The 19,472-nt window shown below is 41.7% G+C and overlaps 1 protein-coding gene across 1 annotated transcript in view; it reads right to left on the bottom strand.

Moving 5' to 3' along the window:
• The window catches only part of LOC133424516 (chloride anion exchanger-like), a 45,522-nt gene that overhangs the window by 7,206 nt on the left and 18,844 nt on the right, over positions 1 to 19,472 (bottom strand). Inside the window, exons 12-18 of the mRNA XM_061715182.1 lie at positions 12,306 to 12,401; positions 11,837 to 11,943; positions 11,278 to 11,347; positions 10,266 to 10,358; positions 10,003 to 10,098; positions 1,875 to 2,102; positions 1,739 to 1,793 (exon numbers count right to left, since the gene is read on the bottom strand). Of these exons, the coding sequence (XP_061571166.1) occupies positions 1,739 to 1,793; positions 1,875 to 2,102; positions 10,003 to 10,098; positions 10,266 to 10,358; positions 11,278 to 11,347; positions 11,837 to 11,943; positions 12,306 to 12,401 (745 nt within the window). The remainder of the gene's footprint in view (positions 1 to 1,738; positions 1,794 to 1,874; positions 2,103 to 10,002; positions 10,099 to 10,265; positions 10,359 to 11,277; positions 11,348 to 11,836; positions 11,944 to 12,305; positions 12,402 to 19,472) is intronic.

Genomic DNA, 19,472 nt, shown 5'->3' with positions numbered 1-19,472 from the left:
ACAAAACCATCAAAAGGGCCGGCTCTGTCGTGGGCTGCTCTCTGGACACAGTGCAGGTGGTGGGAGAGAGGAGGATGATGGCTAAGCTAAGCTAAGCTAAGCTAAGCTGTCATTCATGATGGAGAAGGACTCCCACCCCATGAAGGACCATTAGAGCTCTAGAGAGCTCCTTCAGCGACAGGCTCCTTCACCCTAAATGTGTGAAGGAGCGCTACAGAAGGTCCTTCCTCCCTGCAGCTGTGAGACTACACAACCAGCACTGCTCACAGTAGACCACATTTATGACAATAAATGTACATAAAGGGAAATAATGTGCAATATCTTTCACTGCAACGTGCAATATGTAAATACCCATCTGTAAATATCTGTCTATTATTTTTTATATACCAGTATTCTTATTATTTATTTTTCTTGTTATTATAATTATTGTATATACCAGTTTACTGTTTATAGTGTGTCATACTGATATTATTATTATGTGTTATTACTATTTCTGTTGATGCCTCTTGTTTTTGCACTATCCCCTTTGCTGCTGTAAACTGCAAATTTCCCCTCTGGGACTATTAAAGGATTATCTTATTTTATCTTATCTTATCTTATCTTGTTACTAACCCAAAGGGCCAGTGTGAACAGGACCAAAATTGTTATGCCCAGTCTCATTGTTCCGTTTCTGTGAATGAAACAAAATTCATTGATTCCTTTTGTTAAATTTTCAGAATCACTAGATTAATGTAAATATTGATTTATTTTCAACAAATAGGACATCTGCTTATATTTTAGCGTGTTATGCACATATACAGTCTGATACAGGTCCTTGATGAACCTCTACCTGTTGCTGGTTGATAGAGACATATGACCTATTAAAAACGTAGAGCAGAGGAAACTTGATGATAAGGTGTTTGCTCAGTGGAAAACACTATAAAGAATTAAATCAACATTCATTTGTGGTTTACTGGGGACTGTGGTAGATTAGCTACTTTTCTTTTTTCACAGGGCTTGTACATGAGACTTCAGCTGCCAGCTAAAACATACATTATCCTAACAAACATCTTAATACACAGAATATGTGAAGAGATAAGGTGGATGGCTTGGTTTAACAAAGATATGAATTGAACTTTGGAGTTCACAAATAGCACTGCTTACCTGCAACAATCAGACAGTGGAAGTTAGCATGGCCTTTGCAAAGGCCCAAAATAACTAACATGGGTCCCACCTAATGACTCAACTTTATACATCTTACATAATAAAATGTGAGAATGCAATTACTATTAAATAATACTTGGTTTCACTAATTTACTTTACTAATGCACTGAACCCCATGCTGTTTGGTTTATTTGCACCTTTAAGAGGTAAAAATTATGATAATGCAGCTGTTTTCTCACAATATGAGCCATTATGACATTATGAGCTGTTATTACATTATGAGCTGTTATTACATTATGAGCGGCATCAGTAAGGCTCATAATGTAATAAGTTATTACATTATTACATTATGCGCCGTTAGTACGTTATGCGCTCATGATTTTATTACATTATGAGCCGATTATTACATTATGAGCCGTTATTACATTATGAGTTGCTACAGGCACCTTAAAATTATAGACAGGAAAAAGAAAACACTAAATCACAGCAAAAAATGACCAATAATGTTGATATTCAGTATATATTATATGAGCTTGTGCTTTGCCTAAAAATCAGCTTGACAGTAGATTACAATAGATTGTAGTTTTATACTTACAATCACATGCAACAACGTAGACGTCAACTTCCACACGGATAAGCTCTCTCAGCAACTGCAAAGAATCAAATATAGCTCATTTTGAGCAAGTGTTTGATGATAAATAGTTCTAAAGATACTAAGCAGAATCACACACTGTTTTGAGCCCCTTCAGGGCAGACATGTCCAAGAATGAAACGGCAGCAAAGTCCAGGACCAGGCTGTGGATCTCCACTGTGGGAACAATGATATTGGCAGGAAGCCTGGCATTCCAATCAATCCGGGTAGGAAGATCCTTAAAGTCAATGGGTTGGTCCAGCTCCTCCATGTTGCTCTCATCTTCTGATTCTTTTTGGGCTCCAAATGAGGTATTCAGGAAACCTTCCTGCAATAGAATAATGTTATTTTACCTAATGATTTCAACTATTCCAATGATTTTACTTCGTAGGAGAATGGAAGGAATTCCAACATTTCTGTTCAAGTTCAAGCTGTGCAAGTTTATACATGCAGCCATTGGGAAGTATAATCCAGAAACACAGCATACACTTTCATTGTTATGCTGATGATACGCAGCTCTACTTGTCTATGAAGCCGGATGAAACAGAACCGTTAGTTAAACTTCAGGCATGTCTTAGGGACATCAAGGACTGGATGTCCAGAAATTTCTTGCTTCTAAATTCAGATAAAACAGAGGTTATCATTCTTGGTCCAGAGCATTTTAGGAAGGGATTAGATGGTGTTGCGATGGCTTCCAGTACAACTGTGAGAAACCTTGGTGTTGTTTTCGATCAGGATTTGTCGTTTAAACCATATGTTAATCAGGTTTGTAAAATAGCATTTTTCCATCTCTGTAATATTGCAAAGATTAGGAAAATCCTCTCGCAGAGTGATGCAAAAAAACTAGTTCATGCGTTTGTATCTTCTAGACTGGATTACTGTAATGTGTTATTAGCAGGATGTCCAAGTAATTTGCTGAATAGGCTCCAGCTGATCCAAAATGCAGCAGCACGAGTACTGACAGGAATCAGCAGGAGAGACCAGGGGCCTTATGTACTAAGAGTGCGGCGCACAAAAAACGTGCGTACGCCACTTTCAACGCTCACGGTCGGATGTACAAAGAATGACGTGAACGTAGAAAGCTGCGGTCCTTCACTCACACATTAAGGCTGGTGTACGCACTTTTCTGAGGTTTTGTCCGTTGGCGACACTCACTGGTGATGCAGTGAAGTGCAGAATATAAGGAAACGTAACGTCAACAATAAGTTCACGACCACGTGAAGGACATGACAGTCCCCACATCACCAGATAAATTACACAAGAGTGGAGCTGCAACAATCTCACAATCAACCACATGATCTGAACAAACAACTAAAGGAGCTCAACGATGGAACCTGCAAATCCCGATGGAGCTTTGGCTCCGTTAGAGGAACCTGCTGATGGCAGGATCAGGAGCGAGTCCTCAGGGACCAGACTGATCTGCTGGTCCAGGATCCAATGAATGAATAAAGTTTTTATTGAATGTTTAGGCAACTTTCAGAGTCTGATATGGAGTCGGCTGCAAGTGCTGCAGGACTCCTGACACTGTTTCCCCGGTGATGGACCGGGATCTAGACCGGTCTCTCCTCCTGCGGATGCAACACTCCGAGTTTAAGCAATCTTGCTCTTTTTTTCCTCATGTTTGCACCTCGATAATTCCGTTGGCACAAGTTGTCTTTATTTCTGCAGCAGATAAATCAGATCATGATGCTGAATTCATGTTTTAAATATAAGTTTATATTGTTATACTTATGAGAGAGGTGATCGCGGACATCCACAATGTGTAAGACTCAATAAAGTAGGCTATAGGCTGCATTGGTCTTAATCCGTCAGTATATAATATGCATGACAATACAGCAGAACGAACAAGAGACAACAAAAGCAGAGTGTAATGATGCACTAACGCTGCCATAAACATTCAAACCACTGCGGTCACGCGGCACGCCATCTCCGCTTCGGAGAGGCGCAGTCGCGCTATCTGCGCTTGGAAATCAATTGCCCGTCTACATCGCGTTGTACGGTAAAGCGTGTGGACGGCTTCAAAACGGTTATTATTATTATTTTCATGTCTTGAAATAGATAGGCTACATATGTCATTACTTTTTGTAGTTTTACTAAAGTCTAACAAAATGATAAAAAAAAGCAAAGCCAATCGCCCATTCAGAATCCCATTCATTTCTATATAGGCAGATTTTAAATATTCATTAAAAAAACAAATCAAATTGTTTTCAGGAAACTGCACCATATTCTTGTTCATCATGTACTCAGTCCTCACTCAGGTACCTCTGACATCATTTTCAAGTTCTTTCACTGCAGCATTTTCTAATGCTAAATTCATACCCAATATAATACTAATAGTAATTCATTTTTTTAATCTGCTTATATACCTGTGTATTGGGTATGATTTTAGCATGTAATTATTAGAAAATGCTACAGTAAAAGAACTTGAAAATGATGCCAGAGGTACCTGGGGACATGATACAAGAATACGTTGCAGTTTGCTGAAAACAATTTGATTTGTTTTTTTAATGAATATTTAAAATCTGCCTATATAGAAATTAATGGGATTCTGAATGGGCGATTGGTTTTGCTTTTTTTATCATTTTGTTAGACTTTAGTAAAACTACAAAAAGTAATGACATATGTATCTATTTCAAGACATGAAAATAATATAATAATAACCGTTTTGAAGCCGTCCACACGCTTTACCGTACAACGCGATGTAGACGGGCAATTGATTTCCAAGCGTAGATAGCGCGACTGCGCCTCTCCGAAGCGTAGATGGCGTGACCGCAGTCACAAACTCGTCGTACAATCATTATAAAACCAAAACTCTTCACGGAACGCAACGCAAAGCAAAGAACAGCATTACCCATATGCAGCTGAAATCGGAAGAAATGCCCCCAAATAAATGTATTCCAGCTCAGAGCCGATGTTTTTTTTTAATATGTTTTGTCTGTTTTTGTACATTTCTTGTTAGGATGAGCGGTTTTTAATGGATAATTATCATCATTATCATATTCAAACTATTTGAGGGAGGAGACAGGCAGGAGTGTTGTGCTCCCGCATGTGCGCTCAAATCCACGCTGATTGGGATGTACAGAGAAACCTGCGTGGATTTGGGCGTACGCAGGGTTTTGTACATCGGAATTTTTGCGTTCGTGTAAATTCCACGCACGGTTTCACGTTGAAATCCACGCACTCTTAGTACATGAGGCCCCAGGTCTCTCCAGTGTTAGCGTTGCTCCATTGGTTACCTGTAAAATTCAGAATCCAATTTCAAATTTTATTACTTGCATATAAAGCCCAAAACGGCTCAGCTCCGCAGTATTTACAAGACCTGATAGTGCCTTATGTTACTAACAGAGCTCTCTGTTCCCGGGGTGCAGGTTTACTCGTAGTTCCTAGAGTATCTAAATGTAGATTTGGAGGGCGGGCGTTCTGCTATCAGGCACCATTACTATGGAACCAACTTCCAATCTGGGTTAAGGAGGCTGACACCACCTCCACCTTTAAAACTAAACTTAAAACCTTTCTGTTTAGTTAGTATAGTTAGTGTTTAGTGTTGTGCTTGCCCATTTGCCCATGTGAACTCTGAACTTATAAATGTATGTGAACATTTTGTGAATGTGTACATTCAACTTTGAAACGACTCAGCTGAAAATCGGCTGTAATGTGCCTCCAAAAATGGCAGCCTGGCCAGGAACTACAACCCCCAGCATGCCTTGCGTGGGGGGGGTGGCGCCTACAAGCGGCGCGCATCCAATCGCAATGAGGCACCGATGACGTCACCGCAGCGCGCGTAGGATCAAAACGCCACGCTGCGCGTTCATCTCTCTCTTTTCTCCTTCATCAACCAGTGGGTCAGTTCGTCCACCTTTGGCTCCGGGCCAAAGGGACCACGACCTTCCCCCCCCCAAAAGGGGGGGTAAGAGGAGAGATCCGCGGCGTGCTCCAGCCGGTCCGGCCGGAGGATCCGAGGATCCACGGCGCGGACCGCGGCGCTGCGTCCCTCTCTCCCTTTCTCTCTTTTTCCTTCATTCAACTGGCGGGTCAGGACGTCTTTCTGGCTCCGGGCCAAAGGGACCACGGCCTCCCTTGCTGTCCGTTTCAGGGGAAGGGACGGCCCAGTCGACAAACCCGCAGGCACCCGATCCGGATCCCAGAGGAAACGTGAGCCCGGGAACGGCAGATCAGTAGGACTAAGATCTCTGTGATCTCTGTTTATCAGTAACTTAAGAACGTTTTCAGAGCTAAATCTGTGTTCAGAGCTGAGATTACATTATCATCATGACTGTTGTCATTAATTTGTAGTCACTACTTTCTGCTAGTCATTCATGTTTTAAAGCGCCGTTTCGCCAGTTGATCACGGTTTAAACACCGGGATCACCATCCGTTCTAATTGCACGTGGCGTGGTTACAGTTCCGCCATCTTTAAAAAACGCAGCCATCTTTATGCAGCCACAATATTTTGAACCGTACATGTTCGTGATATCATTTTTATTATTGCTTTGATTTCTTTTTTTCATTCCATGCATTTAACTTTAATTTCATTTTTATTGATTGTTGTTTTTCTAGTTAATTAATTGTTTTATAATACTTAAAGTTCTGCCATCAGGTTTATTTGGGGTGTTGCGTTTATCATCTTTTGACACCTGTATGTAAATAAATCCTGATTGATTTTTAATGAGTGGTTGTTGTTATTTCATGCAAGATTTGGTCACAATTGATTTGTTTAAGCAGAGCCTAGTGTTCGGATATCACGCCTTCATTGTTATTCTGTAAGATATAGTAAGATTTGCTGTTCTGCAGGATAATTCAAATCATAATGAGACTGATTTTCTGCTGTTTAGTTATCCAATTTCCCTGCTTAAGGAACAGGGTGGTGCCCCGAGGATTTTATTTATCATTTTGGTCATTCAATCTGATAAATAGTCGACTTTATTAATTATTAATAATTATTAATAAGATTATTAATAACCTTCGATAACTGGACAGCCAAGCTACCCGAGTTGCACAACATTAGTAAACCTCTAGCTGGTGTTGGTAAATCTCTAGGTAGTGTAAACTCTAGTGTGTTAGAGTCGCTCCTGTAGTTTCTTGTGCTAACCCCCCTTTTTCTTCTCTTTTTTTCTCTTTTGTACATGGTGCAGCATCCTCTGCCGGTGGCGAAGAGCATCTCTGAATGCACAACACCGGATCCTGCAGCGTGGGAAATTTCAGACTAAGCGTGAGGCTTTCAAATGTATTATAATTGCACTTAGGTTAAATTTTTGTTTGGAGACTGGAGTTATAAATTGCTGCGACTCCTCCGCCTCGGCCCGTGTTTCTAGGAATGTGATGATTAAAATAGCCGGGCGGAGTTGATTCATTCAAACTAACATACTCTTCCTCCTGTAGCCATGTTTCTGTTAAACAGAAAATATCACTCCTGCTCTCTGTAATTAAATAGTTTATTAACAGAAACTTGGAGCTTAACGATCGTATATTTAGTAGTCTGCATCTAATTTTTCGGTCTCTTATTGGTACCAAATGTGCATTAGTTTTAATTGGAACCCTGGCCCTGCCCCTTCTCAACCTTTCCCCCGACCCTGCACCTAACCTGGGGCTTGCTGATTGGGCCGGAGATTCGGGAGCTGCGTGCTGGCCTGCGGTCCCCACCCCTGGTCATCCCGCTGCTGCTTCCACCTGCCTGCGGTCCCAACCCCTGGTCATCCCGTTGCTGCTTCCACCTGCCTGCTGTGTGCTGTTGATGTCCCCGACTCCCCAGTCTGGCCTTCGGCAGGAGGGTCCCCCCTTATGATCCAGGTCCTGGTCCAGGTTTCTTCCCTCCTAAAGGGGAGTTTTTCTTGCCACTGTTTGGCTTAAGGTTTTTCTCCCACTATGGGAGTTTTTACCTGCCATTGTTTATGTAATAATTGCTCGGGGGTTTATGTTCATGTTCTGGGTCTCTGGAAAGCGTCTAGAGACAACTTTTGTTGTATTAGACGCTATATAAATAAAATTGAATTGAATTGAATTTAATTGAATTGAAATTTCTGTTATTTTCTGAGTTATCCTGGTCATGGCAATCATAAGTGTTGTTTTCTGTGTTCATTGTTCATTGGTTCTTTCTAACTGATGAAAAGATTCAGGCTTACAAAGTGTTGTATTGGATGTTCACACTGTAAAAGAGATTTTGATGCTGCTACTGACCCATCAGCCTATCCTGTATCCTGTTATTGGGGTCGTTATTGTCTGTGAAGTGTTTACAGGACGTTTCACAACTCTTGGACCTTGGAAGGCGAGACCTAAATATCTTAATCATTGGCCAAGTTAGATAAACAACTCACAGGTGTCAGCGACCGAAATGACCCATCGGATGGGAGGGTAGATGACTGAAACACATGTGACTTTAACAGCTCTATAACAACTGTTAAAGTGTGAGTCCCAACAGATAAGAATGTCTTAAACTACATCAACACTAAACATTTTCATTTTAAAAGGTGAAACCTTTCTTATGATTTCACATCCAAACTACTGATGGAACGTATCACTTCAAAAAGAAAACCTTTCACCCATTTAAAACCTATTTTTGGTCTGTAAACTCAACTGTTGCAGTATAATTGAATTGAACAAAGCAAAAAGATTAAACGACAAAGTTGCACACATTCACTTAATGATTTACACTACATAACCTTTCCTGAATTGCCAAGCCTAGAACATATGACTGCGAATACAAGATAACACACAGATGGGCCTTAACAATGGTGTAAACAGCAAGTTCGAGGTGGAATAGAAACTACCACTGACGTAACATCCGTTAAACAGCCAAAGGCTGCACTTAATAATGCTGCAACAACGTACGCTAGGGTTGCCCAGTTCAGGTCCTTGAAAGCCACTGTCTTGCATATTTTTGATGCTTCCTTGCTTCGTCACACCGAATTCAAATGAATGTGTCATGTGCAGACTTGTGCAGACTTTGATAACATACTGGTGGTGAGCCATCCATTTGAATCAGTTACAGTATGTTGAAGCAGGGAAGCATATAAAAAGAAACAAGTAATGCATGTTGGTTGACAGTCTTACTCTTTAGTTCCACATTTGTTCAGGGGTTTGCCACTGGGTTCGTGAAAAGCAGAGACCCTAGTAGTGACTAACATATGACTTTAACCCTCAGAGTAAATGTCTCAACAACAGCTTATAAGCCTAATGCTCCTCCACGGGTAAAAAAAACAACTTTGAATAAAAAGCAAAAAAGCAACAAAGGGGCAGATTTGAATATAATTCTTATTCCATCTCTGTTTTGACATTCCATCCATCCATCCATCCATTATCTATACCTGCGTTATCCTCTGCAGGGTCACGGGGTCTGCTGGAGTTTATCCCAGCTAGTTTTCAGGCGAGAGACAGGTTCATCCTGTACAGGTCACCTGTCCATCGCAGTGTTTTGACATTACTAACTAAAATTATTACAAGATTTGCAGTTGAAAGGAAGAATAGAAAAGAAAACACTGTTGCTGAATGACTCATTTGTTTTAGTCTAATTAGGACCAGGCGATTCAGTTTAATCATAAGTCTGCTAAGGTTTGGTCTCCTACTTTCTGCAGCAGTGTGCTGACATTTCTTACACCAGTGTTTCCCCCTCCCTGCATGCTTAGAAGCTACCCTGCTTATTCCTATGAATATGTCGGTCCAACTCTGCTGATGACACAGCTGCTTGTATCGTGCTGCCTTACACAGAGTTCCACCGCAGAACCTAAACATGCCTCTTCTCTATTCTATGATTACCGTGCTTAATGATGAAACTAAAGTATTTAACATATTCTGTTTGGGTCTGATGAGCATTACAGATCATTTGTTATAAAACTGAGTGACACCAACTTTTCCATTATATATAATTTGATGACTTTATTGAAACATTTAAGTTCTCCAAACAACCTGTTGTTGTAACAGTTTGCTCCCTTAAAGTTATAATAAACATCGGGTTTCTGAATGCTCATTGTGTTCTAACAGATTGTTAAATGTGGGTAGTTTTGCTCCACAGATTGTTTATATTCACACATTTTTTCCATCTGAGATGAGTGAGGTAGGAGGAAGAACCTTGTACCATGTTTAAGGAAATGCAATCACACTCAGACTGATCCCCCGCACTATCCAAGGAATATTAGTTTGAAATGATGGTACAATTCTGATAACATATATTGTATTATTGTTCTATTTATACAAGCATTTATACACAAGTTACTGAGTACAGAGTGGTTGCTTACTGATGTCCACTGCAGGTCACCTTTCTTCAGAAGTTTCTTGATAATCCTCAGTGCTTTATTCCTCTTTTTTAACACTCGCAATGGATTAAACCCAAGCTGAGGAGACAGAAGTCACAAGTATTAAACACAGAATGAATTCATGAAATAATTAAAAAAAAATTAAGCTGATTTGATATTTGCTGGGATTTTTTTGTTTCTTTATTTTAAAACATACAATCCTTCACTATATTTATCATTGAATTATATGTTCTACTGAAGCTTACAGCTTCTATCAGTTTGTCCCGGAAGAACTCTATGTTGGCGAAAAAGATGGGCGACGATATTTTGAAGATCCTCACTCCCTCTGGCTCATATATCTGTAGAGGATATATGGAGAAAGTCATGACTGTTGTACCCACATTATTAATAAATCTTAGCAAAGCATAAGTATAACAAAATAAGATGTAACATAAAATAAAGAGAGAGGAATAAAGATTTTATTTTCAATTTCTTGTTCCAATGAGAATAACGCATGATCACCCCCCCCCAATACTGCTATAAAATATACATGCAACTGGAAATACTCTCTCATGTGAGTTAATTTCAAAACAATCCATTATGGTGCAGCATGGTGGCTTAGTGGTTAGCACTGTTGACTTTGTTGATGTTGAGGTTTCTGGTTCGACTCCTGTTTCCTTCCACAGTCCAAAAATATGCATGCTATTCTAAATTGCCGGGTACGGGTATGCGTGGTTGTGTGTGTATATGTGGCTCTGTGATGGACTGGTGACCTGTCCAGGTGAACCCCTGCCTCTCGCCTGTAATGAGCTGGGATAGGCTCCAGCAGACCCCTGTGACCCTGCAAAGGATTAAACGGCTTCCAAAGAGATCCAAAGTGAACTCCACAGTAAAAGAACATCAGTGTCACACCAGCCATCACTGTTTGAGCCTTAGTGGACAACTGAGACAACTGACTGTTAAAAGCAACACAAGGAAATTACATACATATGTACATACATACATACATACATACATACATACATACATACATACATACATACATACATACATACATACATACATACATACATACATACATACATACATACATACATACATACATACATACATACATACATACATACATACATAACTTCTGGAGAGTTAGTTGTGCTCCCCTGATCCCAACTTATAGAAAGCTGTGAGATAATGCATCTAATGTATTGTACCATATGGCTATATTGGTAACACAATTCTTTTGATAAAACACATTTTTTACACAACTAATCATCTTACCCTTATATGGTCCTTTCTGTCTCTGTAGATATCAGTACCCTTGATGTTGGCCAACACACTGCAGCGAGGGCTGAAACAAATCAGAAATACAACAAAAGTTTAACAAAATGGTAACGATATTGTGTCAATATGCTCAGAATTATATTGTCATGTCATGTATTCATTTTTTGATAGAAATTTAAATTCAATATTAGATAATTAAATTAATTAACTAACACACACACACACACACACAAGCACACACACACACACACACACACACACACACACACACACACACACACACACACACACACACACACACAGTATATATGTCTTTTTCATTTTCCACTGTTTCCTACAGTACATTTCCTGGGGACCATGACATTTTTTATCTAGACTAAAGAATAAACCAGTCTGTAAGGTTGTCTGTAAGTCCACAGCAGTTGTGTGCACTGACATTGGAGAATCAAGATTTATAAAAGATACTTGTTATTGACTTGTTTCTAATATTACATTAAAATAACAAAGTACAACATTGTTTGTAGCTTCAAGACAGAGCCTCTCCCCAGATACTGACAACTGCACCCGGAGGATGACGCTGAGCAGCTCCACACCAAGGCCGACAGCCAATCCAACATCCAACCCCAAAAAAATGGCAGCAATGCAGGTGCCCACCCACACCACCTGGTAATAGAGAGAAACTGAACAGGTTTTTTTTCTTTAATGTGTACATGTGTATTTAGTAGCCAAGTAAAGCAAAAATGTACATGCTAAAACTGTAAGTGATCACATGTAAGTTTACAACTACTAATGATAATTTTATTTTTTTTAGGCTCTAGTGGCCCTTTATTCAAGTTGCAGACAGGAAGGGGGTGGACAGAGAGAATGGGGAAGACATGCAGCAAAGGTGCACTGGCTGGGATTGGAACCTGCAACCGCTGCAGGAGGACTGTAGTCTCAGTATATGAGCCACTGCTGAACCCACTGCGCCACCGAGCAGCTCAAAATGAAAACTTTATTTTTACACAGAATTTGTAAGAACTTACAGTGTCTGGCTTGTCCCTTCTCCAGAGAGATGGAACATCTCTGATCTGCAACAGCATTCCTTTCAGATTGACAATGACCACAGCACCCAGCACAGACTGTTAAAACAAATCAACAACAGTCAGTTTCCAAAAAACCTAAATTGTGAATATTGTCATTGTTTGTATATTATGGTGATCTGAGGTGATCTTGTGGTGTTTTTTACACTAGTACCTACTCAGTGCGACTCGCCACGCCCCAGTTTTGCGCTTTTCCACTAGGGGTGGAGGCGGGTGGAGGCGTGCTGAGTAGATACTTTTTCCTTATCTATTCTGCCGAGGTTCTAAGCTGCTGAGTCGGCTGTATCTGACATCATCACACTACAGACCACCGATTGGTCGGGGGGTTGGAGTCAGACGTCTGAGTCAGGAGGCGGAAATTAGCGAAAGAGCGACTTGCGGCTTCTTCATTGTATTCAACAGGCAATGGCAACGCAAAAGTCTGTTTGGTGATCCAACTCTGAGGTTCAGATGTTCATAAACCTGGTGGCTGAGGAGAGAATTAAAAAGGGATCTAGATGGGCGATAAGGAACAACAAGATCTACCAGGCGCTTGGTCACTTCTCAGCTGCTCACGGCTCCAGCTGACTTTTCAGCAGCGCCGAGACAAACAAAATTTTAAAAAAAGCGTCGCCACTTCTCCGTTTAGATCACAATATCAAATACGTCACAGCAGCTTCGCTCCAACTTCTCATCTGGGTGTCACAAACGAGGGCAAGGCGAGTGGAGGCTTGTTCAGTTTATACATGCAGGCTGAGTAGGTTCTAGAGTAAAAGTGCCGTTGATTTCCTCTCTCTGATCCTGATTGGGTAACGTATTGCCTCATGTATTACGTCACTTCCTGTTGTTTGCAGTCTGTTGCCGTTTTACGGTGTTGCAGGCTCTGATTTCTCCAGACATTTTTGTTTAAACTTAGATTGTTTTCTGGTAAAATAATACTATATCTGGTAAACTTCTGTCTCTAATTCAATACTCGCACATTTTTCTCTTCTATAACTTTCTTTGTCACCAATCACCGGTACATTTTCTGTCTGTTAGCCTCTTAGCATGGCCTCCTCTTCTCCCACTGTTTCTCCCCCTGTTTCTGCTCAGTGTGTGAAATGTTTAGCTATTCCTCTGCCTCATTTGGCGAAGACGGTAAGTGCTTGAAGTGTAGTTTATTCATAAGATTGGAGGCGAGCGGTGGACCGGCCTGTAGCAGCTGCTGCTAGCCGCTCCCCTGCAGCTCCCAAGCAGCCGGCCAGGCAGGGCGGCTGGGTGACGGTTCGGAGGAAGCGTAGTCCTAAAGGGCTCACGGAGCACCACCACCCGCTTCATGTGTCTAACCGATTTTCCCCACTGAGCATTGAGAAGCCGACCCTGGTGATTGGAGACTCCATAGTCCGGCATGTGAGGCCGACCCCGGCGACCATAGTTAGGTGTATCCCGGGGGCAGGAGCAGGCAACATTGAAGCAAATTTGAAGCTGCTGGCAAAGAGTAATTGTAAATTTGGTAAAGTTATCATCAATGTCGGAGCTAATGACTCCCGTCTACGCCAGTCGGAAGTCACTAAAATGAAAAATATTTTCTCGGTGTGTAACTACGCCAAAACCGTGTCGGTCTCTGTAGGTTTCTCTGGTCCCCTCCCCAATCTGACCAGCGATGACATGTTTAGCCGCATGCTCTCGCTCCGTCGCTGGCTGTCGCGGTGGTGTTCAGAAAATGTTGTGGCCTTTATTTACAATTGGGAGACGTTTTGTGGAAAGCCCGGTCTGATTAGAAGAGACGGCATTCATCCCACCCGGAATGGTGCCGCTCTTATTTCTAGAAATCTGACCAATATTATTAGACAGTCCCCCTGACAACGCAGGGTCCAGGCCAGGATGCAGAGCAGCAGTCTTACACATTTCTCTGCTGCTTCTCGAGGACCAACGCCTGCCAATAAAACTGTAGGATTGCATTATGTAATTGGCGACTCTAACTAGGTGCCTAGCAAAATAGAATTACGAAAAATTAGTGGAAAATAGTGAAGCAGTTGAGGCCAGTGATCTGGGTTCTACCTCTGCAGATGTTGATTTTCTTGCTAGTAACACTGCTGATTTGCTGCATTCAGCTTTAGATGAAGTTGCTCCTTTGAAAAGGAGGGTTTCCAACCACAGGATCTTAACTCCCTGGTATAATTCAGATATCCGCATGTTGAAGCAAAACGCGCGTATAAAGGAAAGGAAGTGGCACTCTTGTAAGTCTTGTAAGACTCCTATCGTGAATGGAAAGATATTCTAATAGTATGTATGTTTTCAGTGTTGCTCCTCCTGTGTTCCATGTGCCCTGATTGTCCGCACCTGTCTCGTTATCCCCTGGGTATATCTGGTCTTGTCTTTCCCTGCTCCATGTCGGTCCGTACTGTTTGCTTCCTCCATGTCCTGTCAGGTTTTCGGTTTTTGCTCTCGTGTTTTGTTAATCCTGCTCTGCAGCATTTTTTTGGTTCTTGTTTTGTTAAATAAATCCTGCTTTTTTGCAATTCCTGCCTCCTGCTCTCCTGCGTTTGGGTCCTCAACAACCACACACCGTGACAGTACCACAGGTTTTCAAAGTTAAACCTTTACTTAAAAAAACATCTCTTGACCCAGACACCTTAGCTAATTATAGACCAATTTCCAATCTTCCATTTGTATCGAAAATTCTGGAAAAAGTAGTTGCAAGTCAGTTATGTGACTACTTGTATAGAAATGATCTGTTTGAAGTCTTTCAGTCAGGGTTCAGAATGCATCATAACACAGAGACAGCACTGGTTCGAATCACGAATGACCTTCTTATGGCCTCAGATAAGGGATTAGTGTCCATACTGGTTCTACTGGACCTCAGATCAGGGATTAGTGTCCATACTGGTTCTACTGGACCTCAGATAAGGGATTAGTGTCCATACTGGTTCTACTGGACCTCAGATAAGGGATTAGTGTCCATACTGGTTCTACTGGACCCCAGTGCTGCTTTTGACACTGTAGATCAGCATTTTACTGCACAGGTTAGAGCATGTTGTTGGGATTAAAGGGACAGCTCTACGTTGGTTTAGATCATATCTATCTATTCAATTCAATTTCAATTCAATTTTATTTATATAGCGTCTAATACAACAGATGTTATCTCTACACGCTTTCCAGAGATCCAGAACATGAACATAAACATAAACATAAACATAAACCCCCGAGCAATTATTATATAAACAATGGCAGGTAAAAACTCCCATAGTGGGAGAAAAGCCTAAAGCCAAACAGTGGCAAGGAAAAACTCCCCTTTAGGAGGGAAGAAACCTTGAGCAGGACCAGGCTCATAAGGGGGGACCCTCCTGCCGAAGGCCGGACCGGGGGAGTCAGGGACGTCAGCAGCACACAGCAGGCAGGTGGAAAGCAACAGCGGGATGACCAGAGGTGGGGGCGTCAGCAGCACACAGCAGTCATGTGGAAGCAGCAGCGGGATGACCAGAGGGGGGGCGGGGGGGGGGGGTGCAGGCAGGCGGAAGCAGCAACAGCAGACATCCACGTAGGCAGGTGGAAGCAGCAACGGGATGACCGGGGATGGGGGGGGGGGGGGGGGGGGCGGCAACACAGGCCAGAACGCAGCTCCCGAGGCTCCAGCCCGCAAACATGCACAAAAGAGAAAAAAGGGGGGCCGGCACAAGAAACTACAGAAACGATGGACAAAAATTATAGCTATGAGATATTTATAATAAATAAAAATGGTAATGGAGAAGAGAGGCAGGGAAAAGGAGAGGAGAAGAAGGGTGAGAGGCACCGCCCAGCGGATCATGTCGGAAGCATAAGCCTATAGCAGCATATCTACCGCGAAGCGATATATTTGAGACTAACTATTATAGTCTTGTTCTATAGCTGCAACTATGACTACTGACTCTAACACACTAGAGTTTACACTACCTAGAGATTTACCAACACCAGCTAGAGGTTTACTAAACACTAACTATAGGCTTTACTAAACAGAAAGGTTTTAAGTTTAGTTTTAAAGGGGGAGGTGGTGTCAGCCTCCTTAACCCAGATTGGAAGTTGGTTCCAAAGTAATGGTGCCTGATAGCAGAACGCCCGCCCTCCAAATCTACATTTAGATACTCTAGGAACTACGAGTAAACCTGCACCCTGGGAGCGGAGAGCTCTGCCAGGAACATAAGGCACTATCAAATCTTGTAAATACTGCGGAGCTAAGCCGTTTTGGGCTTTATATGCAAGTAATAAAATTTTAAATTGAATTCTGAATTTTACAGGTAGCCAATGGAGCGACGCTAACACTGGAGAGACGTGGTCTCTCCTGCTGATTCCTGTCAGCACTCGTGCTGCTGCATTCTGGATCATGACTGTTGTGTGCTGCTGACGCCCCCCCCCCACCTCTGGTCATCCCGCTGCTGCTTCCACCTGCCTGCTGTGTGCTGCTGACGTTCCTGACTCCCCCAGTCTGGCCTTCGGCAGGACTTTAATCCCAACAACATGCTCTAACCTGTGCAGTAAAATGCCATGATCTACAGTGTCAAAAGCAGCACTGAGGTCCAGTAGAACCAATATGGACACTAATCCCTTATCTGAGGCCATAAGGAGGTCACTCGTGACTCGAACCAGTGCTGTCTCTGTGCTATGATGCATTCTGAACCCTGACTGAAAGACTTCAAACAGATCATTTCTATACAAATAGTCACATAACTGGCTTGAAACTGCCTTTTCCAGAATTTTAGATACAAATGGAAGGTTGGAAATTGGCCTATAATTAGCTAAGGTGTCTGGGTCAAGAGAAGGTTTTTTAAGTAAAGGTTTGATTACTGCCACTTTGAAAACCTGTGGTACACATCCTAAGCTTAGGGATAGGTTAATTTGGTCTAGTATTGTCGCACCAATAAGAGAAAAAACATTTTTGAATAGTCGAGTCGGGATGGGGTCTAACATACATGTGGTTGACTTAGCTCTATTAACGAGTGAAGTCAGCTCAGGGAGGTCTATAGGATCAAAACAGTCTAGAGTCAAGTCAGAGCCTAGGGAAGTCGCTAAAGCTGAAGAAACGCCCACAACCGGCTGGTTGATTTCTTCTCTAATTCTCGTGATTTTACTGTTAAAGAAGCTCATAAAGTCTTCACTACTGAGAGCTGCAGGAATGCACGGCTCAACAGAGTTGTGACTCTTTGTCAGCCTGGCTACAGTGCTGAACAGAAAACGTGGGTTACTTTTGTTATCCTGTATCAACGTTGAATAATAAGCTGTTCTTGCTTTGCGAATGGCTTTTTTATATACTATTAGAATATCTTTCCATTCACGATAGAAGTCTACAGACTTACAAGAGTGCCACTTCCTTTCCATTTTACGCACGTTTTGTTTCAACATGCAAATATCTGAATTGTACCAGGGAGTTAAGCTCCTGTGGCTAGAAACCCTCCTTTTCAAAGGAGCAACTTCATCTAAAGCTGAGTGCAACAGATCAGCAGTGTTACTAACAAGAAAATCAACATCAACATCAGAGGTAGAACCCAGGTCACTGGCCTCTATTGCTTCAGTAGAGGCTTCACTATTTTCCACTGTCGCAAGATGAGCAATGGTCTCCTTAAATTTAGCAATAGCTTCATCAGACAAACATCTGCTAAAATAATACCTCCTGCCCTGCACTTCAACATCAACAACATTAAATTCAAACGTTATTAAATAATGGTCGGATAAAAGGGAGTTTACAGGTGACACCAACAGATCATCAGTTTCAACACCGTAGGTGAGAACGAGGTCAAGAGTATGATCAAAACAATGCCTCGGCCCGTCCACTTTTTGTGAGATACCCATTGATTCTAGAAGAGAATTGAAAGCTAATTTAAGATTATCGCTTTCAACATCCATATGAATATTAAAATCACCCACTATGATGAATTTATCTGTACTGATCAATAATCCAGAAAGGAAATCTGAAAATTCAGATAAAAACTGATCCAACTGTCAGCTCCTTTAAATCAGACCTAAAAACATTGCTGTTTACTCAAGCGTACTCCTAAATTAAATACTTACCTGCTGTATTCTACTGCCCTTATTTTTAAAAACTTGTGCTTTTTATTATTTTACCTCTTTTTTTTATCATTTTTTTTTCATTTATTTGTTATTTAAGCATACTCTTAAATCAGCAACATGTGCTTTTTTATTATTTTACCTTCTTTTCTAATAATGTTATCCTTTACAATTTCATATTTACTGTCTAATTATGTGTTGTTGCTTTTAATGTTGATGTAAAGCACTTTGAATTACCTTGTGTTGTATTGTGCCAAATAAATAAACTTGCCTTGCCTTGCCTAGATAAGCGCCAGCAGGGGGCCGATACACTACCACTAACACAACTGGCTTCTCTGATTTCCAGCTCGGAAATTTCAGACTAAGCGTGAGGCTTTCAAATGTATTATAATTGGACTTAGATTCAATTTTTATTTGGAGACTGGAGTTATAAATTGCTGCGACTCCTCCGCCTCGGCCCGTGTTTCTAGGAATGTGATGATTAAAGTAGCCGGGCGGAGTTGATTCATTCAAACTAACATACTCTTCCTCCTGTAACCATGTTTCTGTTAAGCAGAAAACATCACTCCTACTCTCTGTAATTATATAATTTACTAACAGAGACTTGGAGCTTAACGATCGTATATTTAGTAGTCCGCATCTAATTTTTCGGTCTCTTATTGGTACCAAATGTGCATTGGTTTTAATTTTTACAAGATTATTTTGGTTATCGCCTCTATAACGCCGCACCTGGTGAACTTGTGGAGGGCGGGGAACTGCAACCACTTCTATTTTGCTAGGCACCTGGCTAGAGTTACCAGTTACATCATGTAATCCTACAGTTTTGTTGGCAGGCGTTGGTCCTCGAGAAGCAGCAGAGAAGTGTGTTAAACTACAGCTCTGCATCCTGGCCTGGACCCTGCGATGTCAGGGAGAGGGTCTAATAAAACAGGCCAAATTACTAGAGACAAGAGCAGCACCAGCCCGGGTGGGATGAATGCCGTCTCTTCTAATCAGACCGGGCTTTCCCCAGAACGTTTCCCAATTGTCAATAAAGGCCACGTCGTTTTCTGAACACCACAGATACAACCAGCGACGGAGCGAGAGCATGCGACTAAACATGTCATCGCTGGT

Source organism: Cololabis saira, chromosome 23, assembly GCF_033807715.1.
Source record: "Cololabis saira isolate AMF1-May2022 chromosome 23, fColSai1.1, whole genome shotgun sequence".
NCBI lineage: Eukaryota > Metazoa > Chordata > Actinopteri > Beloniformes > Belonidae > Cololabis > Cololabis saira.
The sequence above is the reverse complement of the archived record's forward strand: the minus strand, read 5'-3'. Positions and strand labels throughout refer to the sequence as shown.